Consider the following 23,992-nt stretch of genomic DNA (forward strand, 5'->3'; position numbering starts at 1 on the left):
AAACACAGACACAAACAACCGTCACCCTGCGCCCCCCTTCCCCAGTTAAAGCCAGGAAGAACCAGCAGGGAGCCCACACCTGCTGGGTGAAGTGAGTCCTTGCTTAGGGGGAAATGGGGGGCAGGGTAGGACATCGTGCCTTCTGCGGGAGCTGAGGGCGCCCTGGGGTCGGACGGTGGCCGCTAGCTCCTGGGTCCCCGCACTGGAGGGGTACAGCTTGACCCAGTGAGGTCCTGCCGCCTCCCACCACAGCCCAATTGCGTCGGTTGTGGCTTGGGGGTGAGGCGGCCAGGGCCCCCCGCCAGGTGAGCAGGCCTGGCCTCCGCAGCCCCTGCCCGGCCCCGCGCGCGGGGCGTGAGGCCAGGGGTCCGCCTGCGACCCGAGATAAGCGCCGCACCCGCTGCCGCTTCCTGCGCTTCCTCCCAGCGCCGCCGCCGCCGCCGCGGGCCCCTTCCTGTTTTCGCGCGCGCGCGGGCGGAGTCGTGGGGCAGCGGGGCGGGGTCGTGGGAGTGGGGCGGAGGGGCGGGGTCCTGGCAGCAAGGCAGAGGGTGCAGAGCCCCGCCAGGTCTTCCCCGGAGGGAGGCCGGGGCTTCTGCGGAGGTAGACGGGGTGCGAAGCTGCACAGCCGGCTCTGAAACACAAAGAGAAGGAACATCGGGGCTCCCATCCCTCCCCCTCCCCAGTCCCGGGCCAGGAACTCCCACACACACTTGGCCTGAACCCTCCGTGGCCTGGACTGGAGCCTGCTCCTTGGGGCCCCTCCCCAGCCTGGGGCTGGAGTCTGGGTGGGGGGCTGGGTGGAAGATGGAGTTTTGTTTTGGGGGGCCCTGCTGGGATCGGAGGTCGGCTGCTCTGGACGCCCCCTTTGGGGGCTAGCTGCTCCAGTATGTGGATTTAAGATAAGATTTAAGATCTTGCTCAGCCTTGGTCATTAGAGACATAAGTTTGTTACTTTAATGAAAACAGCCACAGAAACCTTTGCACAGGAGTGTTCACAGCAGACGTAATTACAGTAGCCAAACCGCGGAAACAACCTGTCCATCGGTTGATGAATAAATAAAATCTGGTCCATCCATACAATGGAAGATCATTGAGCCTTAAAAAGGAGTGAAGGGAGTTCCCGCCGCGGCTCAGCGGAAACGAGAATCTGACTGGCATCCCTGAGGACGCAGGTTGGATCCCTGGCCTCGCTCAGTGGGTTAAGGATCTGGTGTTAACCGTGAACGGTGGTGGAGGTCACCGACGCGGCTCGGATCCCACGTGGCTGTGGCTGTGGTGCAGGCCGGCGGCTGCAGCTCCGCTTCAACCTCTAGCCTGGGAACTTCCATATGCCGCAGGTGTGGCCCTAAAAAGACAAAAAAAAAAAAAAAAAAAAAAAAAAAGAAAGAAAAAGGAGTGAAGTGACCACCCAACATGGATGAGCCTTGAGGGCATGGTGCTCAGTGACAGAAGCCAGACTCCAAAGGCCACGTACAGTGTGGCTCCATTTGTGCAGAGTGTCCAGAACAGGCACATCCACAGAGACAGAAAGTAGGTGAGTGGTTCCCAGGGCTGGGAGCAAGGAGGGAGGAATGGGAAGTGACGGCTAACGGGCCGTTCGGGGGGGGGGAATGGAAGAGCACTAAAATTAGTGGTCACAGGAGGTCCAGCCGTGGCGCAGGGGAAACAAACCCAATCTAGGAGCCATGAGGGTGCGGGTTCAATCCCTGGCTCCGATCAGTGGGTGGAGGATCCGGCGTTGCCGTGAGCTGCGGTGTAGGTTGCAGATGAGGCTCGGATCCCGAGGGGCTGGGCTGTGGTGCAGGCCGGCAGCTGGAGCTCTGATGGGCCCCCTAGCCTGAGAACCTCCATGTGCCCCAGGCGCGGCCCTAAAAAGCAAAAAAAGAAAACAGAAAAAAGATGTAGTGGTCACAGTTGTACGACCCTGTGAATGTATTTTGAACATCACTGAGTTGGCCTCTGAGAAGCATAGGTAGGTGTTGAGGGATGCGAGCTGGATTGGTGAGGGTTTGGCCTGTTGAGGGGTTGGCTGGGTCCCTCCTTGTCCAACCCAGCACGGCCTGGTCAGGCGTGCGGGCACAGCCTTGGTCCTGCGTGGTGCGAGGCTGCTTGTGGGGCTGTTCCTGAGGGGGTATGCCCAGTGATGACCATGTCCACTACGGGGAGGACAGGGGAGGGGTCCCCTCCCTGCTCTCTGCATCATCCCCCCCCCCCCCGCCTTCCCCAACCCCCTCCTCTGGGCAGTTTGCTGAGCAGGGTTCTACCCCTCAGCTCAGGTCATTCCAGGGCGAGGCAGGGTCCTGGGCGTGGGAGCGGTGGCTTATGCCAGGCAGGGCTGCTAGAACTTCCCGCCAGGAGCTGGGTCGCCTGGGTCTGTTCCTGGCGGGCCTGACTCAGCGGTGCCTGGGGGTGGGGACTTCCCTTCTTTGACCCGAGGGGAGGCAGGTGGGTGGAGCCGGGAGGGGGAGGGGTGGGAAGCCTGACCCGGGGCTGGAGCCACCCAGTCCCTGGGGCTGTGGTCCTGCCTGGGAGGGCTGCCCAGTCCAGCCCCCCACCCCCACCCCACCCCACCCCACCCCCGCAGAGCAGGGCCGGGTCCCTCAGGGAGTGCCCCAGGCAGGGTGCCCCGCTGAGGAGGCTGCTGAAAGCAGCTGCTGCATGTGTGTGTCCTGATTCGACTCCCAGATGCCCCCAGCCCCCAACGGCAGGGACTTGGTACAAATTGGGGTCCCCTCCGCCCGGCCTCCCACCCTGGCATTGTGGGAGGGGTTTCTGGGGAGCAAGCTGCTCAGCCTACTTGGGCAGTGGGGCCTGTGCCACCCCAGGGCACCTTGCGGCCCCCACCCCCCAACTCCTGGGGGGTGAAGAGGATACTAGGAGCTCGCTCCATACGCATGAGAGGCACAGACAGCTGGGCCTCCTTGTCTGCCGCCTTTCTCTGTGTGTGTTCATGGGTGTCTCTGGGGAGGGGGCATTGCCTGGGCCCAGGAGAGGCCCTCCGTGGGGCTGTGCACGTGGCTCTAGGCCACCAGAGAGGCTGGGCCAGGGGGTGGGGTGAGGGGATGGGAGGAGCCACACCCGGCCAGAGTCTCCTGGCTGCTGGCTGCTCTGAGTCCCCATCAGCCTGTCCCCATGTGGGGCGGGGGGGCACACCTTGGCCGAGTTGACCTGGGGCTCCAGAGGGTGAGTCGCCTGTCCCCCCCCCCCACCAGGTGCAGGCCCAAAGTAGGGGTTGGGGCTGGGAGAGCTGGGTGTGCACACGCACAGGTGATGTGAGAGCCTTCGTGTGGGCCCAGGACTCAGCAATGGTGCCTCCGAGCCCCCACGCCCCATGAGGAAGGTGGCTGGACCACCCTGTCCCTTTGGTCCTCATTCCCTGCCTCCCTCCTGGGTGCCAGCACTGTCCTTGATGTCCTGTGGGCCATTTCTGCCTGTCTGTCTACCTGCCCAGGGTCCCTCTCTGCAGGTCCACCTCCTGCCCTCCTTGGCTTCTGTCTGGCACTTTGTGTGTCTTTGTGCCCTATTGCCTTTGAGGTTTCTGGGTCCTGCTCACAATGAGAAGGGGAGAGGGGACCCAGGTGTCGCTGCCCAGCCACCAGCTGAGATGTGGGGCTCATGCCAGTTAATGAGAGATGACGTCACCCTGTCTGAGAGGCAAACAGCCCCACCCCTGTTCCCCTCTGCACACATGCAGGCTTACCCGGGCTCTCACCACCTCCACGCGTGCACTTTCTCAGACACACTGGGCGTCACACACACCCTCTCGGATGATCTCACGGTCACACAGCCACAGCATCACAGCCGGGCTCGGAGCCGCCTGTGCAGCCACTGGCTCACGCACACACTCACGCTCGTGTCGTCAGACTCAGGCTCACTGCGGCACAGAGCAGCGCACGTCATTACACGGAAGCAACATCCTAGGGGCCTGCGCCATGTCAGGGTTGTCAGAGGTTGGCCAGACCCCATTCGCCTTGGGGCGGGGGGTGGGGTGGGGGGAGCTGGGGCAGGCCAGGTGGGAGGGGTGGAGTGGGGGACACCTGACCCCTCCACTTGCCTGGGAAGACCTGTCAGGCCCAAGAAGGGTGAGCGTCCCAGGAGGAAGAGGGTGGTTGTGAACTTGCCCTGTACCCACCGAGGGGCGCTGGGAAGGAGCTCAGGGGACCAAGGAGGCAGCATGGCAAGAGAGTGGTGGACTCCAGAGTTGGATCTTGAGATGCGAGGCCGTTGACCTTGGGTTCCTGGGCAGGTCACCCTGGGGAGCAGCATGCGTTTGTCGTGATGCTGCCCTCTCTGGGGACATGAGGTTGAGCATGACGGGTGGAGGCTGAAGGATGTCACGTCAGCACCTGGGCAGTCCCTGGGCTTGAAGGGCGTTCTAAGGAGATGAGAATGCCGAAGCCTGGTGCCTGGTGCGGGATGGGGGATCGCTGGGCGTGGTCTGACCCCCACTGGCTCCAGCTGACGTGGGGCGGCAGGAGGGGAACGCAGGGCTGGTAGGGTGGGGATGGCCCGCAGCTCCCACCTCCCACCCGCTTGCTCTGGCTGGGATAGCCCCTGGAAGGGTGGAGTGCCTGCTGTGGGACCCAAGCGGGGAGTCAGGGTCTCTGGGGCAGATCTGCAGGGAAGGCCCGTACAGGGCCCCTGGCAGAACTGCTCGCCTCCGCCACAACCACAGACACAGGGTTCAGAGGAAAGGTGAGGCGCTTTATTGAGGCCTCGCTGGGCCCAGGGGGACCCAGCTCCTGGCCTGGCCTGTACAGCATACAAACGGTATTGAAAAGCCCTTGCTACATCAATGCTGTGGATCACTGAAACCCCTCGGGAGCAAAGGGTTAGAAGTTTCCTTAAAAATTAAATATATCGTTTTATGTATACAAAAAAAGGGTCAAGTGAAACATACAGCCTGGTTCTAGAAAATACGCTGCAAGAAAAAGGATTAGGCGCTTCAAAACTTAACCCGGGCAAGGCCAGCCAACCGGTCCAAGGCCGGGGCCTCCTGGCAAAGCCGGGGACGTGCGGGAACCACCCCTGGGGGCGCCCTGGGCGCGCGGCCAAGCCCCAGCGCCGCCCTGGCGTCGCCCCAGCGTGGCGGGTTCCTACGGGGGGACTGTTACAGGGAGCGGCCGCCTCGGCGCGGCGCCTCAGGCCTGGCCGGCGACCTAGCCCGAGATGCACGCGCTGTAGTAGACCGCGGAGCTGGCGTCGGACAGCGCGGCGATCAGGCTGCTCTCCTCTGGGCAGGACATGGCGCGGGGGCCCAGCTTGGCCAGCGCCATGTGGTACGGGAGCCCTGCGGCGTCGGGTCGAGTCCGGCCGCAGTTGAGGTACTGGTCGAACTCGGTGAGGTCCACGTCGGCCCACAGGTCAGCCGAGGGCCCCAGCGGCTCGGAGCCCTCCAGCGGCGGGGCCTCGGGCGGCGGCGACAGCGGGCCGGGGTACGGGCCCGGGCCGGGCGCGCCCAGGGCGCCGTAGTAGAGGCCGGAGAGCGGCGCGGCGGGGGCGGGCGCGGTCCTGAGCGCCTCCGCCAGGGGCGCCCCGAAGCAGCCGCCGGGCTCCCGGGGCAGCTCGGCGGGGGCGTAGGGCGCGCGGAAGGCCCGCAGCGCGCAGTCCTCGGGCCCCGCGGGCGGGGGAAAGAAGGCGGCCTCGCCGGGCTCCAGGCCGTCCAGCGGCGAGCGCTCGGGCGTGGGCAGCCCCAGACCGTCGAACTCGGCGCCCAACGGCGGCAGCTCGCGGAAGGCCCGGGCTGGGCCGGTGGCCGCGGGGAAGGGCTCGGGGGGCGGCGGCGGCGGCGGCGGCGCCAGGCCCGGGAGCAAGAGGCCGGGCTCCAGCCGCCGGGCCTTGCGCGCCTGCTTCTTGCGGCGCGGCCGGTACTTGTAGTTAGGGTGGTCGCGTAGGTGCTGCACGCGCAGCCGTTCGGCCTCCTCCACGAAGGGTCGCTTCTCCGCCGTGCTCAGCTCCTTCCACGCCTTGCCTGCGGGCCGCGGGCGCGGGTCAGCGGGCTGCCGTCGGGCGCGCGGACTGCCGAGCCCTGCGCGCGCCCCGGGCCCCCCGGGGTGCGGCCCCCGCCCCCGCCCGTCCCTGTCCCCCGCACTCACCCAGCATCTTGCTGAGCACCGCGTTGTGCAGGTCCGGGTTCTGCTGCGCCAGCCGCTTGCGCTCGTCCTTGGCCCACACCATGAAGGCGTTCATGGGACGCCGGATGCGCGACTCGTCGGCCGCCTGGCGCTCCCCGCGGCCAGCAGGGCTGAGGCCATAGCGCCCCGGCTCGGGGCTGCGCGGCGGGCTGCGCGGCGGGCTGCGCGGCGAGGCGGGCGCGGCGGGCGCAGCGAGGGCGGCGGGAGCGGCTGGGAGGCCGCGCGGCTCAGCGGCGGCCCCGGGGCCCGGGGCCCATGCACAGTCGCGGCGGGCTGGCGGGTCGTCCTGTGCGCCGTAGCCGGGCGGCGATCTCTGCATTCCAGCTGGGCGCGGCCTGGGCGGAACGGAGCGCGGGAGCGCAGAGGTGGGCGGCGGGCACTTCGGGGTTGGTCGCGCAAGGCGGGCGGTGGTGGCGGCGGGGACGGCGGTGGCCTCGCGCCGGGTGGGCGCTCAGATATAGCGGCGCGGGGCCAATAGGCGGCGGGGCGGACGGGGCGGGGCGGGTCTGGGCCGCCCCCTCCTCCGGGGGCTCCCTTTCTTCTCGGCCCCGCCAGATTCCGCCGTGGCCTCCTCGGCGCAGCGCCCCCCGCGCCCTCTCTGAAGGAGAGACCCCCCGAGTGGGAAAGGGCGGCTGATGTGGCCTGAGGCTTGGCAGGGGGCATCCTCATGGGGGCTGTCAGACTTTCAGAGACGAGCTGCCCCCCACCCACGGAGTCGGACCCCCGGGCGGTAACTGGAGGAGGCTGCCTTCCCCACCGAGTCTAGCTTCAAGGGCAGGGTGCCTTGGGAAAGCTCCCGGAGTCTTGGGGAGCTGCTCTGGAGAACCCGGCAGCTTCGTGGTCCCCAGCCCTCCCCCAACATGTGGAGCCGGCAGGGCTGGGAGCTTCAGGCCTCTCCCACCCCAGGCCTGTGCATAGGCTTAAACGAGAAGGTGTCTCCGTGTCCCCTATCCCACTCCCACACGACTGGGAACTGGGTGAGGCACGGCTGAGCATGGGCAGGGTGGCTGCCTTGGACCCACACCTGAGCCAGGGCCGAGGGGTCCAGAGCAGGTCACCCAGATGGTGGGCCAGCGCTGCCCAAGCGAGGCTGGACTCAGGGTTGGGGCAGGTGCAGGAAGGGTTCCCCACCCCCACCCCCCACCCCCATCAGACCCCGGAGGATTAGCAGAGGCGCTCTCAGCCTCCTTCCAGTCCCCCGACTCCACCAGGAGGGGCGTCAGGGCTCCAGAAACTGAGGGGCCTCCCCCAGGGCGACCTGCTTTCCAGTCCCTTCCCACCGAGGGGGCTTCTCTTGGGGGATCAGTTTTCCCTCTTGCACATTTGTCCGTAGCCTGGAAGCTGGGCGCTCTGTAGCCCCCTTAGCACGTAGGACCACCCCGCACCCCAAGTGTTGGGAGCTCCACCGTGCGTGGCCACAGGTGTTGGTGAGCCTGGGTCTGGCCATAAGCTCTCCATCCTCTGTCCCCCTAAGTCCCTCTAGACCACGGCCAGCGCTTCTGAGGGGGGTAGGTCCCCTGTGGGTCCTACAGCTCCTAAGCTGACCTGGGGAGAGGCGACGCCCCCCCACTGGAGGGCTGTGGGTGTTCGCCCTGTCCCCAGGTCAGGTTCTGTCACACATAGGGCTGGGCGGTCCAGACCGGGTTCCAGATCTCCCAGGCCCAGGCTGGTGTACTGGGCGCAGTCGGGTAGGTCCTCTTGGGTATGGGGGGGGACTGGCTTTTCCTGGGAAGCAGGCAAGAATGGGAGGCACTGGGTGGACGGCAGCACAGTCCTCTCCCCAAGGGGCGGGTGGGGGAGAGGTGTGAGGGGAACTCTTGGTGGAAGGGTGGGTCCAAGGGGCCAGTACTGGGCAGAGGGTACCTCTGCCTGAAGCCAGCTGTAGTCTGGGGCTGTGGTCTGGGGTCGCCAGGGCCTGGCTCAGCCACAGGTCTGGGAGGATGATCACCAGTCTTGGGAAGGAGGCCAGGCTCCCGCACGGCTGGCCGTCGCTCCCTCGGGATGGATTTTCAGTTTCCCCGGGGGCACCGCCTGCCCCCCTGCAGCCCCTGGCAGCCCAGAGTTTTTCAAGCTGCTGGGAGTGTGGGGGTGGACAGTGCCCAGAATTACCTCACCACTGGGGCACGCCCCCCAGGATGGCTGCCTCGCCTGGTGTCCTGCTGTCCCGTCCTGTGGCGGGGAGAGCCTCCTGGGGTAAACCACACCTCCTCTGGGTCAGGCTGTCCTTTCCTGGGTGCTGCCTGGTGGGGGTGAGGGTGATGGCTCTGGCCCGCTGTCCCGATGGGAAAACAGTGGGGTGAGGGCTGCAGTCAGGGTGGCCCTGACCTTGGAGCCTCAGGGCTGGGGGTACTCCCCAGGGATGTAGGAGGGCTGACATGGGTGTGGCCAGTTGTGATCAGAGGCGTGTGTGGTCTGTGTGCGTTTGTCTGTCTGCCTGGGTGTGGGGGCGAGGCTGGACTCTGCCATGAGGAGGGGGTGCCCCCGGGGGAGTAGAATCGAGGTTCTGGCCCTCAACACCCATGAAGGGAGGCATCCCCAGGATCCTGTGGCTACTGTGCTGTGGCCCCTGCTCCATCCAAAGTGGGGGTGATTCCGAGAGTGGGGACGGTTCCCCCTTCAGCCTGACCTGGTCCAGGTCTGAGGTCGCGCACACTCATCTCCCAGACGAGGTGGAAATAGAGGCTGAGCTGGTTCTGAGTGGGGGCAGGCCCCGGGCTGCAGGGGACTCTGCCTCCCTGGCCCTCCGCCCGCTCCCTCCCTCAGCCCGACCCGACGCCTAGGTTCCCAGTGAAGCCTGCAAAGGATGCTGGGTAATCCTCTCGGTGGCTCTGGGTGGGAGCTTGGCTGGGCTCTGGGGGTGGCGGACCTCCCAAGCGCTGCCCGGGGCATAGACCTCACAGGCTCCCCCCACACCCCCCAGCCCGGACTCCTGCAGGAGCAGCAGGGCTGGGACCAATTACTGAGTCCTGCGGGGCAGGACGCTCCTGCTCCCAGAGGGTGGGGGTGGGGTCCCCATCAGATGCTGGTCCAGGTGGAGCGGACGCTGGTCTCCTGACACCTCAGCTTTGGAGCCAGGATGCCCACTTCGGACTCGTCCTTGTGGTCCTAGAGGCTAGGGCTCCAGGCCTGGCCAGAGTCCTCCTGCTCGTCCTTGGGGGTGGGAGTGGGGCTTGTAGGGGGGCCACCCAACAGCCTAGAGCCAAGTGGGCACACACATGTGCCTGCCTCATCCAGGTGGCCCCTGGGCTCAAGCCTGGGAACAGCGCCCCCCCCCACCGCCCCGCACCTTCCTGCCCCGCACCTTCCTGCCCTCAGTCCTGGGCTTGGTGTGCAGAGAACCCAGGGCTGCGGACGCGCTGTGGGCCTCGCTCCTGGGAGAGTGCAGACAGGGGTACGAGCAAGCTGCTGGCGTGGCGCCCACACTCGCCAGGCTGGAGCTCTCAGAGTGCTGGGGTCTGTCAGTGGACCTGCGAGGCCTGGGCAGCGCTGGGGGCGGGGGGTGTCAGGGTGCAGTGGGAGGGGGTCACTGGGTGCAGCTGCAGGTCTGAGGGGTGTGGTGCGGGGCCGGGGCTGCCCTGAGGGCCGGGGCCCAGCAGGACCAAGAGCACGGGGCCTTGAGGGCGTGGGCGTAAGAAGGCCTGGTGACAGGGGGCAGTCAGGCTGTGGTGGGTCAGGTCGGGTCACTTTTGTGGGTGACCAGGTGTCCGGGTCTTGCAGAGGCTGGCTCCAGGCACGGGTCTGTGGTGCTGGACAGGAGCTGGGGCGTCAGGGGCACGTGTGTCCTCTGGTGTTGCTGCGTCCTGTGTGGGCCCGCTTGGTGCTCAGCGGGGGCTCCGTGGGAACCAGGCGGGGGGGCCCAGGCCACTCTGGTTTCCACAGCAACGGCAGGGAGGAGCCAGGAAACACCAGCTCCGGAAGGAAGCCCGCAGCTGCGTGGAGGGAGCCGAGGGCCAGCCTGGCTGAGCAGGCGCCAGACACTCTGTCTGTCTAGTCGTCCGGCCGGGCTGGCCGGCCAGGCCCAGTGCTCCTGCCCTGGGCTCCACCCCCTGCGCCACTCCATCTGGGCCCGCGGGAGCCGCGGCTGAGGCTGGCTTTGTTCAGACCCCAGTGCCCTAGGCCTGGGTCTGTGGGTGTCCTGGTCCTACAGGAGTTGTGCCTGGTCCCCCTTGGTGGCCCTTGGTGGGGCAGAGAGGGGCTGTCTATGTGCCCTGCCTGGGGGGCTGTGTGTTGACACACTGGGATGTCCCAGGCCCCTGCCCTGGGCTAGCCTGGCCCCTCCCCGCCCTCTCTCCTGCCAGCTCTGGTGGCAGTCCTGATTTGCCCTGGGAATCATGGAGAGAAGGAGCAGGGCCCGCTGCGGGTCACCGGCCCCTGGGCCTGGCAGGCACTGCCGCTGTGTATTTCTTTTCTGCTGCTGCCCTGGTTGGTAACCAATGGCTTTGCTGGCCCAACCGGCTGGGGCTGCCGAATGGACTGGGGGGCTGGCCTGTGTTCTTGGGGACCATCCACCCAGGAGCAGGGAGCACCCATCCATCCTCCCCGGGTCATTGACGCCACTGTGGATCAGGCCCTGTTCCAGGAGATCAGGGTTTGGCCGTGAACGAAACAGACCCAAGCCTGGCCAGGGGCGTTTCTGTCCTGATGGAGAGAGACGGTCACCGAGTGTGCGTCACGACCCGAGGCTCAGGCTCTGATGTGTGCAGTGGAGGAGAGAGGACTGTCAGGACTGCCCACTGCCTGTCGCCTCAGGAGGTGACTTCTGGGTCAACCCTGAAGGAGACAAACGTGAACAAAAATGAGGGCATATGCGGGAAGCGGGAGCAGCATGTGCAAAGGCCCTGGGGCAGGGAGGTGTGCAGGGAGTGATGAGGGGCTGTGGGGTCTTTCTTTCTTGCTTGCTTGCTTGCTTGCTTGCTTGCTTGCTTGCTTGCCATACCCTTGGCATACCGAAGTTCCTGGGCCAGGGACTGAACCTGAGCTGCAGTAGTGACCTCGCCAGATCCTTTAGCTGCCAGGGCAACAGGGAATTCCAAGGCTCTTGCCTTCTCATCTGAAAGAGACCTGGCGACTTGGGAGGGTTTTCAGCAGAGAGGTGTGAGCTGACAGCTCTCCACAGCTGCAATGGTGCGGACTTGGCAGGAAGGAGAGACACGTCAGCTCACCAGGAGGAGTGAAGGGCAGGGGTCTGCTCCTGGAGTGGGGCCTGGCCAAGGTCACCGCCCGAGGCCTGGCTCCTCGGGCCCCCAGTCTGCCTGTCCTGGGAGTTTCCTTTGTCTCTCTCCTTGAGGACGGTAGGCGGTGTGCCTAGACCCCTGGGGCGGGCGCGGCCTCTGGGACCCCCGTGAGTCAGACCTCCTGCTTTCCCCGGAGCCCCTGACCCTGCCTGCCTGGGGCCCCTGGGGAGGGAGAGGGCGGAGCGGCCGCCAGGCTGGCGGGCGGCAGGGCAGGGAGGGCGGTGTTTCTGGGAATTGTGTGGGGGAAGCACATTGTTCGAGGAAGCCTGGAGCAGGCTACTGGGCTGCCACTGGCCTCTGGGGGCTGCCTCCTGCTGCCCCCAAAGTGCTGCCTCTGGGGGAGGGAGCCGGGCCTGGGCCAAGGCTGCGGGCTGGGCTGGGGACTTTCCAAGTGCCGCTGTCCTGGGCAGGCAGTTCTCCCCATTCCACAGACTGGGCGACTGAGGCCCGGAGAGAGGGCCATTGCGGTGGCAGAGCTGAGATGTGCCCTGGCGCATGAGGGCGCTTGTGCCGGATTTAGCCCCTGTCGCCGCCCTGCCTGACCTCAGAGGCTGGGATCTGAGGGAGGCCTCAGTGGGGTGGGCTGGGCTCAGGGCACCCCGGAGCCTCCGGGGTGGGCTGCAGGGTCTGACAAAGTAGGGTGCAGAAAGAGATGGGTGCCCGGGGGGCAGGGGAGGGCTGCGGGCTTCTGAGGCTGCAGGCTGTCCCTGCCCCCCACTTGGCGGCCATGGGAAGTGGGGGTGGGGGCTCCATGTGAGTCTGGCAGTGCTGGCCTTCCCACCAAGGCCCCTGCCCCAGCCAGAAGGGAAGCGCGGATTCGACCTGCTGGGGTCACGGCCGGCTTTGGGCGGGCCAGTGGGGGGACACAAATAGAAAAAGAAACGGCCTGAGCTTCCGATGTTTCTGTGGGCTGAGGACGGGGGAGGGGCAGGCCTCTGGGCCAGAGGTGCAGCCAGTGCTGGTCCTGTGAGGGATGGACCCTGGGGGTGCTGCTGGGTCATCCCCAGACCCGTCAGCGCTGTGTCTGACCCCTCAGAGCCCCCAGGTCGGGGCCAGGCTCCCTATAGAGCAGGGCTCCTGAGGGGGGTACCCGTGAGTCTCTCTCCATAAAGGGGTCAAGTGGGGAAGATGCTGCAAGGGGGTGTGCAACCCCAGCCCGAGGGTGGGGCGGGAGTGCGGCTTCACCCAGAGTCTTCCCCGGAGACCAGCATGGCAACGGAGGGCGGCCCCCCAGTGGAAGGCGGGTGGCGTGTCTGGGAAGGTTGGCCCAGCTGCTGCCTGCCCCATCCTGCTTCTTGCCGATTCCCCCTCCTTTCTGACCTCTAATCAGGAGCTCCCCTTCCTCGTGGCTCACAGTCTAAACAGCCTGGCACCTCCTTGTTGGGTCCACCTGGCCCTCACCTCCCTGTGCCCCACTCCTGCTCCTCCTCCTGGCCTGGGGTCCTAGGGGGATGGCCCTGCTGGTTCCAGGAGGCTCTCTCTGTATTAGGCCTTCAGCCCAGGGCCGGAGGGAAGTGGGTCGGACCTGGTCTCTCCCGGGCCGGGGGTGGGGGTGGAGGTCCTCTGTGGCTCCATCAGGGTGCGTGTGCCTTCATTACCCAGTTGAGGTGTTGGGAGGCCAGGGATGTGGCACAGGACGTGGGGGACCCAGGCCTGGTGAGCACCCGGTGATGGTACAGCCAGGCTCAGCTAAATGCGCCAAAGTATGGTGCTGGGGTCCCCTCCAGGCACGGCTTTCTGAGGGCACAGGAGGGGCTAGGGGTCCAGGCAGCTTGTTGGGGTAAGTTCCTTGGGGAAGAAGCTCCCAGGTTTGGGTAGGGCCCACGAGGGGGCTTGCCACGGAGTGTGCTGAGCAAGGTTCAGGGGGTGGGGAGTTCATGAGGGGTGGAGAGGGGGCTTGGGGCTGCTCAGTCAGTGCTCCTCCAGCTGTGAGACCCCACACCCGAGGGTCACTCTCTGGAACTAGCCCCACTCCCACCCTGGCTGCCTCACAGTTATGGCCAGAACCACTGGACCTTGGTGGGGGCAGGGAGGGTGGCAGATGCCTGGCCTGCAGACCGTCTGTGGTTCTCTCCTGCCACCTAGAGGCCTCTGCCCATTTTGGGTGCTTCAGGCCACAAGGCCAGGTCACCCCCTCCCCCCCGTGATGGTGGCCTCCACGCTGGCCTGTACCATGTCAGGGTTCAGGGCTCCTGTCACAGGGCAAAGGGCTGTGGCCCCCAGCTCAGGAGCCCCCTGCCTCCCCTGTCCACTCCCTCTTCCCCATGGCCACCCTGCGTTGGGCCAGGCCCCCTCCCACAGGCCCTACCTCCTGGCCATTGCTCCCCAGGGCCATGGCATCCGGTCTCCCTTTGCTGGCAGCGTTGCTGGGCCTCAGTCGAGGGCCTCTGGGACGCACTAGGCTTGTGCTGAGCTGTCTCTGGGGCCCTGACCCCCATCTTGCCAGGGGCCCCGCAGGCAGACCACCTGGCTTCTTTTTTTCTTTTCTTTTGTGGCTGCACCTGTGGCATGTGGACGTTCCTGGAGCCCGGGACTGAATCTGAGCTACAGCTGCGACCTACCCTGCAGCTGTGACAAACGCCAGATCCTTTAACCTCTCAGGGCTGGTCTGCCCGGTCTAGGCAGGGTGGGGGGGGTCCTCAGGCTGGTTTTCCAGGGTGTCTGCGTGCCCCGCCCCCAGCACTTTGTCCTCGTCTGTCCTGCAGAGAAATCAGATGGGGACTGGCCTGGAGGCTGGCTTCTTAGCCGTGACCTGCTCCCCGGGGGCTGTGCTGATGGCACAGAGCCTGCCCCACTGGTGCCTCCCCAAGGCTGGACTGCGGCGTGGAGCCTTCTCTAGCAGGCGATGCTTCTGGGAGGCCGGCCCTGATCCTCTCCTCCCTGACTCCAAGCCTAGGACCGGAAGCCATTTTGAGGTTTCCCAGACATACTTCTGCCTGTTCCAGAGGGAAGAGGCTGAGGGCTTTGCTCCGTGCCGACCAGGTGGGTTTACCCTCCCCACTTTTGTCGGAAGCCGTGGCTGAGCTCGAGCGCCAGGGTGCCCCGTCTTGGTGCTTGGAGGTCTTCAGCACAAGGGGGCATATCCTCCTGTCAGTCCTTGAATTAGCTTAACTCTAAGGGGGCAGCCTCCGTGGACAGGTATGAGCCCTGCGGGGAGCACCTTGCTCTGGCCAGTGGTCCCCTGAGGGGAGCTGATGAAGGGTGTGCGCCTCCAGCCTTCCCGGTGTCCCTTTGGGGCGAGACCTCAGAGGCTGCAGACACACTCAGACCAGGGGGTTTGGGCCATGAGGGCTAGCTTGGTGGGCTGGACTCAGGGCTATGCGCCCCGCCTGCCTGCCGCTTACAGAGAGGGACAGAGTGGGAGCTGGAAAGGAGGTGCTGTGTTCGCCCATCACAGGGCCTCTGTCCTGGCAAACCCTTGCTGCCCATGAGGAACTCCTTATGATTAGTAAGGAATCTCATGACTGTTTCTCTTTTCACCCTGGCTGCCAGGAAACTCGTCTTGTTCAATTAATGCCACTGAAAGGCCAAGGCATGGTCACTCAAGGTTGTCTGGACATCCCTTCTGCCACCTGGAATCACAATTGCTTGGCCTGAATTTCTTTCTTTCTTTTCTTTTCTTGGTCTTTTTAGGGCCACACCTGCGCCATATGGAAGTTCCCAGGGTAGGGGTCAAATCAGAGCTACAGCTGCTGGCCTACACCACAGCCACAGCAACTCTGGATTCTTAACCCACTGAGCGAGGTCAGGGATCTTACTCACATCTTCAGGGATCCTGGTCAGGTTCATTAACTGCTGAGCCACAAAGGGAACTCCTGGCCTGAATTTCAGTGACTGTGGGCCCACAGCACTGGAGACAGATAACAGTCCTGAGCCTCTACTCTGCCCCATAATTGTGCCACCTCCGGCAAACCGCCCAGCCTATGCATCACTGGGGAGGGGGCCGACCTCGGATGGGGATACTGGCCCTGCCCCTCTCCCCAGCCTTCCCCAGGGCAGGGCCATCCCTCCGCTCTCCAGCTGAGTGCAGTCTGGCCCTTCCCAGGGCCCTCCAGCAGCTACGGTGATGACAATCTGATTGCTCCCGTCCCTTGCCCTGTTCTCGGTGCACGACGTGAATCAGCTTACTTGATCCCAACAGCGGCCCTGTGAGGCAGGCACTACCACCGCCCCCGTTCCCGGCCGGGAGACTGAGGGACAGAGAGCCTGGGATTCGCACCTGGAAGCTGACTCCGGAGGGAGGGGCCCCGCCCACGCAGCCTCTCCAAGTCCCCGGGTGCCTTCCTAAGCCCACCCCTAGGCTCTTCCAGACTCCGCACCCGGCTACTGCTCCCTCCACCTCCAGGCGCCCCGCGCGGGCCCGCGGCCACAGTCCAGGACAGAGCGTTCAGGCGGCGGCCGAGGCACAGCGGGAGGTGGAGGAGGCGGAGAGAGGGGACGGACCCCGGCGTGCCTTTGAGGCCCCGCGCGCCTTTGAGGCCCCGCGCGGAGAGTCTGGCGGCGAGCGGTACGGCCCCCACGCGCGCGGCCGGAGGCCACACCGCCGCAGCGCCCTCCGCCGGCTAACCGGTTCGCTCCGGAGCTTGTGCGGCTGCGAGTCCTCCGGCCCGCGGGCCTCGGGCCGTGGCCCGCGTCAGGACTACATTTCCTAAGATGCCAGGCGCGCCCGCCTGCTTCTTGGGAGTTGTGGTCTGGGATGGGGAGAGCGCGCGCGTGGTTGGCGGGCGGGGGAACTACGTGTCCCAGGATGCAGCGCGGCGCCGCGGGGGCCGGGAGTTTGAACGGGGGGTCTCCCGCCCACGGCGGGGCTGCGTCTGCTGCGGCGGGTGCGGGAGGTTGCGGCGGCCGGGGCTGGGGTCTGGGCCGGAAGGCTGAGGCTGGCGCGGCGGGCGCTGGGGGCGCTGCCCCCGAGGCGATGATGGGCAAGGAGGAGGAGATTGCGCGGATCGCCCGGAGGCTGGACAAGATGGTGACCAAGAAGAGCGCGGTGAGGGGCGCGGGCCGCCACGACCCCAGGGCCCCCGCCTCGCCGAGCTCCCGCCGAGACTGCCGAGCCCCCGCCAGGGCCGCGGCGAGCCCCCGAGGGTCAGGACAAGACCCCGGCCAGGCAGAGACTCCCGGGACGCGGGGAGACCCCCGCAGGGGGCCGAGACCCCCCACCCTGGGCTGGCCTTGCCCTTCACCTCGCACCCACGGCAGAGGCCGCGATCCGGCCTGGACCTTGTCCCGGGAGCTGCCCGCTCTGGACTCAGACCCCAACCGCCAGGCTGAGACCCCGCAGGCCTGGGGTCCCCTGACTCCGGACCCCCTCAGGAGGCTGGGCCGGCGGAGACCTTCCTCGGCCCCGCCCCTCCAGGCCTAGCGGAAGCCCCGGCTGATTCAGCCCTTTCTTACCGGCCGCCCCGCCCTCTCTCCTTCCTCCTCCCCTACCTGCGCATCCTCGCTGCCCCCCCGCCCCCCCAGCTCCCCCAGAGCCCCACCGCCGACTCAGAGCTCTCTGTCCCACCCCGAGTCTCCACATCCCTTTCCTGGCCTTCAAGAGTTTGTAGTATGCGTTTGGACCCCCTTTCCCTCTGGAGAAAAAGCGCCTCCCCTACCTCTGCCCGGTCTGGGGCCGCCGCCCTCTATCTCATTTTAGTAGCCGGCTGGAGGCCTTGCCTGGCGTAGGCCCATTTTCTTCCTTGTCTGTTCAGTCTTCCAAGAACTAGGCTTCCCTAATAAATTCTCTCCCTTCCTTCGCCCGCAGCTCTTGGGAACGGGTCGATGTGTAGACACCCCCGGAGAGAGCCCTGGGAGGCCCCTGGCCCGTCCTGGGGGTGCCTGGGCGCTGGACCCTGGGCCAGCCGTGCAGGCTGTGTGGCCGGGCCTCTGTGGTCCCTCGGCCAGTGAGTCTTTGGGGAAGGCTGCACCGAGGCCTCTGAAAGGGGCCGGGTGGATGGGTCTCCAGTTCCCCTTGGACCTTGGCCACCTGAACCCTCACAAGAATCATCTTGGGTGGGTGGTACCTGCCTCTAGGGGCTAGAGAGGTGTCCTGCTGGCTCCCCGAGAGGCTCAGTAAACATGGCCTGTCTCTCCCCAGACTGAGCTCCGGGGGCGGGGCAGAGGCTCTGCCGTGGGCCTGAGAGGGTGGCGTTTTGGGCTAAGCAAGGTTGCATCGGACAGAGTTCTACCCTGGGGCTGCAGCTGGGGCTGGCTCCCACGCTTTCATTCGTCCGTCAGCCGGCAGGCAGCACCCCCCAATCCCGGCATGACGCTCACACCCCTGGGAGACTGTGGGTGGCACAGAGCAGGGTGTGGGAACATCTACAGCTGTTTCCAGAGAAAGAAGCTTCTCCCTCCCAAAGGAGACAAAGCAAGTGCCCCCCAGGTGGGGACTGAGATGGGCCCGCAGCCCAGGAGGGTGGGTGGGCCAAGCAGGACTGGGGAGGGCATCCAGAGGAAGAGCTGCAGGAGTGGAAGTCCAGGGAGGGTGAGGCGGTGGAGCAGGTGTGGGCTGGAAGCGGGTTTGGGGCCACCACTTCGTGGGGAGTGAGAGCCAGTGGAGACTCCCGGTGGGTCCCAGGGCCTTGGAGGCCCCTTGGGGGAGTTGGGGGTCATGACTGGGAGTTGCGTTTATGCCTCTCAGGTCTGGAGGCCACAGGGAGCTGGTGTTCCGCCGCCTGAGGCTCCATCATGGGAGATGAGCGCTGAGTGGCACTGAGCCCTTGGCTCTGGCGACCATTCGTCTCCTCTGATGTTCTTAGCACGGGGCCTGCTGGGGCTGATGGGAGGGTTGTAGCCTGAGCAGAGATGCCATCCAGAGCAGGGAGGGGGCCAGTTCAGCCCCTTCCACGGCCAGGCTGCAGGACATCTGAGGCTCTCCGCACCTTGGGTGGCCGGGTCGGATGTCTTTGCCTCCCTTCGTGTCGTGAAAGAGACGCACGCGTGATGGTCTGTGGGTTAGGTAGGCTTCGGTGGGGGAAAGCCGAGTGGGGAGGGGTGGGCTGTGCGGGACTGCCCACTGTCTTCAGTGGGCAAGCCCTCCCCCAAGGTGTCATTGGAACAAAACTCTGGAGGGCTGGCGGTGCAGGTGTGTTGCAGGCAGTGAGAGCAGCAGGTGCAGAGGTCCTGGGGCAGCCAGGTTGCATCCCACCCCCGGGAGCCCTGGCAGCTGTGCCTGCCGTGGAACAGTGTGACCCGCGAGTGTGTGTGTGTGTGTGTGTGTGTGTGGCTGCAGAGCCGCTCTGAGGAAGCAGATGTGGAGTGGGGGTGCCAGGCAGACGAGAGACAAGGCAGCAGCAGTCTGGGTGAGGGCTGGTGGCTGGAGGGAGTGAGGAGGGGGTGGGGGTGTGCAGTCCTGGGTTGGTCGTTCAACTCTGGGGAGAGACTGCCCAGGCCACGCAGGTAGGGGACTTGGGACCCAGTGAGAGTGAGCACTCCTGGGGCTGCACCTTCACCTGGGGAGTGGGTAGCAGGAGTCACTTGGCCCTTGGGCTGGATGGGGGGCAGAGCCGCTTCCCTTCTCATGCCCGTCTTCCCTGGGCCTTTGGTTCCAGGTGACTGTCCAGATTGTCACTGCCTTGTGTCCCCCTGATCCTCACGTGTAGGTAGGAGGGGGGTTGCCTCCTGAGATTCCCAGGTGGTTTATCAGCGTCTTCCCTTCTGCTTCCAGGACGGAGCCGTGGATCTGCTGCGGGAGCTGAAGACCATGCCCGTCACGCTGCACCTGCTGCAGGTAGGGCCCCCGCCCTGGCCCTTGGCACAAATGCCTGTCCCTAAGGAGACCGTCCCTGCCTTTCCTGTTGCTCAGTGAGATGGGGGGGGCGTTCGAGCGTTGACACTGTCCCTCCCAGTCATCCTCAGGCGGAGTCCCCAGCCTTGCCCTGCGGGAGGTGCTGGGGTCACTGGGGAAGGTCTGCCCGCCCCCAGCCGGCCGCTTGCCTTGCAGTCCACCCGCGTCGGCATGTCTGTCAACGCCCTGCGGAAGCAAAGCTCGGACGAGGAGGTTGTCACACTGGCCAAGTCTCTCATCAAGTCCTGGAAGAAGCTCCTGGGTGCGGGTCGGGCAGCCTGGGCTGAGTGTTGGGGCGAGGGGCACCCCAAGGTCAGCCTTGGGCAGGGCGCTGGCTATGCTGTCCCTGAGCCGTGGCCCCCAGGAGTTGTGGGGGGCAGGCCTGGTCCAGGAGGCTCCGGCTCAGGGCTGGGAGGGGAGGGTTCCACGCGGAGCAAGGGGACCGTTGAGGGAGGAGGCAGTGCTGAGCCCTCAGGGGGACCCAGCGGAGCTGGGGGATGCCACGCGGGGGAATGTCCCCACCTGGGGGAGAGGGTAGTGGGCGAGGAGGAAGAAGGTCCACAGCCACTCAGAGGGAACCAGGGGTGGCCCCTTTCTGGGGACAGTGGGGTGCCCTGGGGTGCAGAAGTGCCCACCCTGGACCCTGAGCTTCCCCTCCCTTCCGAGCCCCTCCCAGCTTGGTCCGAAGCCCCGGGAAACAGCTGTGCGTCCCGGGCTTTCCTCCAGTCCTGTCGGGCTGCGTGCTGGACCAGCACGTTTCCCCTGGTGGCGTGCGGGACGCTTCTGGTCCAAGTTCACACGCCTCTGTGGAGGCCACCTCTCGGGGGGGTCTCTGTGCTCAGGGATCACTTGGCGAGCGGCAGCCCCTCTGCCAGGATGGGGCCCCCACATGCGCCTCACAGGTGGCCTGCTGCGTAGGAGCGTGTGTGGGAAAGTGGTTTGGGAGCCTTTTGGGGACTGTTCTTGGCTTGGGGAGAGCGGGCCCCCAGGAAGCTGGGGCTGGAGGTAGGGTCCTCGGGCTGGGGCCAGGGGTCTGGCCGGGGCTGTGCCTGGGTGGTGGTCTGCTCCCCTCCCTGGCCCTCCGGGTCTGCCTTCTCCTGGCCAGCCCTCCCTTCTTTCCTGGCACCTGCAGATGCTTCAGACGCCAAAGCCAGGGAGCGGAGGAGGGGCGGGCCTCTGCCCACGTCTTCCAAGGAGGCCTCTGAGGCCAAGGATCCCAGGTAGCACATCTGGAAGGCGGGTGCACCCCTCCCCCACGTCCCCACTTTCTTGGCAGACGAGGTTGCTAGGTTTCAGGTGTCCTGAGTTCCAGGCGGGGGGCTGAGGCCGTAAGGACACAGCCCTTTCAGCTCCTTGGAGGGCCCCTCCCCAGGGGGCTGTGCCCAGCCCGGTCAGCCTCTTTTTTTTTTTTCTTTTTGCTATTTCTTGGGCCGCTCCCACAGCATATGGAGGTTCCCAGGCTAGGGGTCGAATCGGAGTTGTAGCCACCGGCCTACGCCAGAGCCACAGCAACGCAGGATCCGAGCCGTGTCTGCAAACTACACCACAGCTCATGGCAACGCCAGATCGTTAACCCACTGAGCAAGGGCAGGGACCGAACCCGCAACCTCATGGTTCCTAGTCGGATTCGTTAACCACTGCACCACTCCCCGATCAGCCTCTTGCTGGACACTTTCCCTCCAGGGACTTCTCTGGGTCTTTTCAGCCGTGAATGTCTGAGGGAGGCTGTGTCTGCCCAGGTACAGGGAGCTGACCCACACCCTCAGTGGCCTGTGGGCACCCACTAATCACATCCCCTGGCTCCAGGCCCCGGTCTGGGCTCCGGTGCCTGTGGGCCGGCTCCGCCCTCCCGGGGCTGCCCCTGGCCGCTGGGCCCACTGCCCCAGGGACGGTGGTCGTGGGGATGGACTGTGCTGAGAGGCTGCCTTGCCCTTGACCCAACTGGGCAGCAGGGGCCAGGGGCCAGGAAGAGCTGAGCTTTGGATTCACAGTGTGGCTCATCCGCCCACCTGCACGTGTTGTTTTTCTCCAGGAAGCCTCCTGTTTCCACTGACTTCCGTGGAGGTCACGGGGTCACGAGATGCAGGGGCGTGAGGGGAGGGCTGGGTGGACGCCCAGACAGCCCGCGGGGGGTGCTGGGTGGGGCTGCCTGCGGAGTGGTACCTGCTTTGGGGCGGCCTCCAGCCCCGTCTGCTTCTGCCTGACCCGGCGGTTTGCACTGGGCAGCGTGGCCCCGTGTTCCAGGCCCCTGGGGGTGGGGACCCCCGCTGGGAGCACTCCTGGCTCTGGGAGCCGCGCTGCCTCTGGCCGCCTGAGCCGACGCCAGGGACGTGCTGGGCCAGACCGCAGAGGGGCAGGGCCGTCCGGCTGGAGCAGGTGGGGCCTGGGGGTCTCGTGGCTGTGACGTTGTCTTTTCTGGGGGCCGGTGTCTCACGGGGGGTGCTGGCGGCCCGAGTGGGCCTGTCTCTCTGCAGCCGCAAGAGGCCCGAGCTGCCTCGGGTGCCGGCGACCCCAAGGATCACCACATTTCCCCCGGTGCCGGTCACCTGCGATGCGGTGCGCAACAAGTGTCGCGAGATGCTGACCGCCGCCCTGCAGACGGACCGTGAGTGCCTGGGGTCCTGGCTCCTGACTCAGGCCTCGATTCCCCGGTGGCCTGGGCCCCACCTGCTCGCGGGGGCCTGAGCCCAGCTTGTCTCTGCTGACCTCAGGCGGGGCCCGGGGGTCTTTGGGGAGCAGGGCGCCTGCATCCTGGGCAGGCTGAGGCGGCAGGGTGGGGCCAGCGGGTGGTGGTCAGGGCTCCTTCTTGCAGATGACCACACGGCCGTCGGAGCAGACTGCGAGCGCCTGTCAGCCCAGATCGAGGAATATATCCTTTGTGGGGGGGGCTCAGGGCTGGGTTTCTGAAGGAGCCACAAGGCCAGCTGGGCCCAGCTTCCCTGGAGGCCACCACTCACCTTGACCCGAGGGCCCTCTGGCCCGACTTGCTGGGGTCCGACTGCCTGCGGGGGGGCGCGGGTCCTGGGCCTTGAGCCTGCAGCTGGGTCTCAGCCGGCGATGTGTCAGCGTTGACCACCCCTTGTCGCTGGCTCCTCCAACACGGCCCCCGAGAGGCCCTCGCTGGCTTGGGCAGTGGGCGGAGGCCACGGCAGCAGTGCCGAACGGGTCCTTAAACGGCCGCACGCATCTTCCGGGCCGTGGGGAACACGGACATGAAGTACAAGAACCGCGTGCGGAGCCGCCTCTCTAACCTCAAGGACGCCAAGAACCCCGGCCTGCGGCGCAGCGTGCTGTGCGGGGCCATCACGCCCCAGCAGATCGCCGTGATGACGTCAGAGGTGAGCCCCCGGGGGCGTGGGGGTCGCCCCTGCCGGGCCCCGGCTGAGCACGCGCCCTCACCCCAGGAGATGGCCAGCGACGAGCTGAAGGAGATCCGCAAGGCCATGACCAAGGAGGCCATCCGCGAGCACCAGATGGCCCGCACGGGCGGCACGCAGACGGACCTGTTCACTTGCGGCAAGTGCCGGAAGAAGAACTGCACCTACACGCAGGTGAGCACTGGCCGCTCCGGGCCCCGCCCCTCTTCCGAGCTGTGCCTGCCCCGCTCCGCGGGCTGGCCCACCCTCGCCTGGACGCACGCCATGTGAGCGGTGCTGGAGCTGGGGTCCCAGCCAGGTGGTCTCCACCTGGGCCCGGAGGCGTGGTCACACTTGGGGCCACCCCCTGCTGAGGACCCCTGGTCCCCAGGAGGCAGTCTGGGGTGCTAGGTCCCGCTTGCTCTGGGCCCGGCTCTGTTGCTGCTGGCGGGAGGATAGGTGCTGGGTGGCAGCAGCTGGACTACACCCCGACCTGGGGCGGGAGGCGCTGATGTGGACCCCAAGAGGAAATTGGGCTTGCTGGGCAGCCTCGGCCCTGATCGCCCAGAGGGCCACCTGGGGGTGGCCTCCCCGGGTTGTGACTCTAGGGAAGACCTGCTTCCGCGGGATCTGGGCTGGCCCCGCCCACAGCACCCTCCCCACAGGTGCAGACCCGCAGCTCCGACGAGCCTATGACCACTTTTGTTGTCTGCAACGAGTGTGGAAACCGCTGGAAGGTAGGTGGGTGAGCCCAGGTGTCCCCCTGCCCTGTACTCTGGAGGGAGCTGTCTCTAGCCTGTAGGATCTGTGGTGCGACCCAGGGGACAGCCATGCCAGCCAGCCTCCTGCCCTGTGGGGGCCCCGAGGGCCACATGGCCAGACCTGTTTCTTACAGTTCTGCTGAGGCTTTGTGCACGTGCGCCTGCAGCCTTGGGCCGAGGCCAGCGCTGGCCAGCGCCCTTGCCCCATCTTCTGCCGACAGATGCAGCTTCTCTGGAGACCTGCCCTGTGCCCACCTGGCCTTCCTCGGAAGGCAGCACGCACCCCCACCCCTACCTACAGTGCACCTTTCTCCCCCTCCCCACAAAGTATTAAATGTTTCTTTTTGCCAGTTTTGTCCCTAGCCCTTGGTCCTGGTGGGCCATGTGCAGGCTTGGGCTTGAGCTGGGTCCCCTCCCCCCACGTCTGGTCTGCCCCCCCCCCCGCCCGACTGCCACCCCTGTGGGGACTGCCCTCCTCCCTTTGCCAAGTGACACTTAGGCTTGGCCTGGGGTGGCGGCGGCGGGGGGGGAGGGCAGCACTGCAGGGAAGAGCCCACTGGCCCTCGGAGGCCCTGTGACTGTCTGCAGGGGGGCAGGGCCGGGCGGGCACAGGGTGAGGGCAGGGAGGGGCCTTGGGCACACAGAGGACCTGGCGTCTCCGGGCCCAGCAGCTCTGAGGGGTGGGGTTGGGCAGCTCCCTGCCGGGGGTCTGGGACGAGGCCTCACTCTACACGTG

The 23,992-nt window shown here is 66.2% G+C and overlaps 2 protein-coding genes across 6 annotated transcripts; one reads left to right on the forward strand and one right to left on the reverse strand.

Moving 5' to 3' along the window:
• Positions 1,410–23,606, forward strand: TCEA2 (transcription elongation factor A2). Of its 5 annotated transcripts, none has more exons than XM_021077643.1 (10): positions 1,410–1,534; positions 19,020–19,082; positions 19,296–19,401; positions 20,272–20,359; positions 21,614–21,744; positions 21,952–22,008; positions 22,323–22,477; positions 22,544–22,690; positions 23,161–23,232; positions 23,391–23,606. In XM_021077643.1, exons 2-10 carry the CDS (start codon positions 19,056–19,058, stop codon positions 23,397–23,399), a joined length of 792 nt encoding a protein of 263 aa, XP_020933302.1. In that variant the 5' UTR covers positions 1,410–1,534; positions 19,020–19,055; the 3' UTR covers positions 23,400–23,606. The 5 variants fall into 5 exon arrangements, with proteins under 5 accessions (XP_020933302.1, XP_020933301.1, XP_020933303.1 ...); XM_021077642.1 differs by lacking the exon at positions 1,410–1,534 and adding an exon at positions 3,089–3,183; XM_021077644.1 differs by lacking the exon at positions 1,410–1,534 and adding an exon at positions 15,774–15,875.
• SOX18 (SRY-box 18) lies at positions 4,684–6,574 on the reverse strand. Its single transcript, XM_021077645.1, has 2 exons — positions 6,096–6,574; positions 4,684–5,971 (listed from the first exon to the last, which is right to left on the reverse strand). Exons 1-2 carry the CDS (start codon positions 6,451–6,453, stop codon positions 5,160–5,162), a joined length of 1,170 nt encoding a protein of 389 aa, XP_020933304.1. The 5' UTR covers positions 6,454–6,574; the 3' UTR covers positions 4,684–5,159.

Source organism: Sus scrofa, chromosome 17 (genome assembly GCF_000003025.6).
Source record: "Sus scrofa isolate TJ Tabasco breed Duroc chromosome 17, Sscrofa11.1, whole genome shotgun sequence".
NCBI classification, from domain to species: Eukaryota; Metazoa; Chordata; class Mammalia; order Artiodactyla; family Suidae; genus Sus; species Sus scrofa.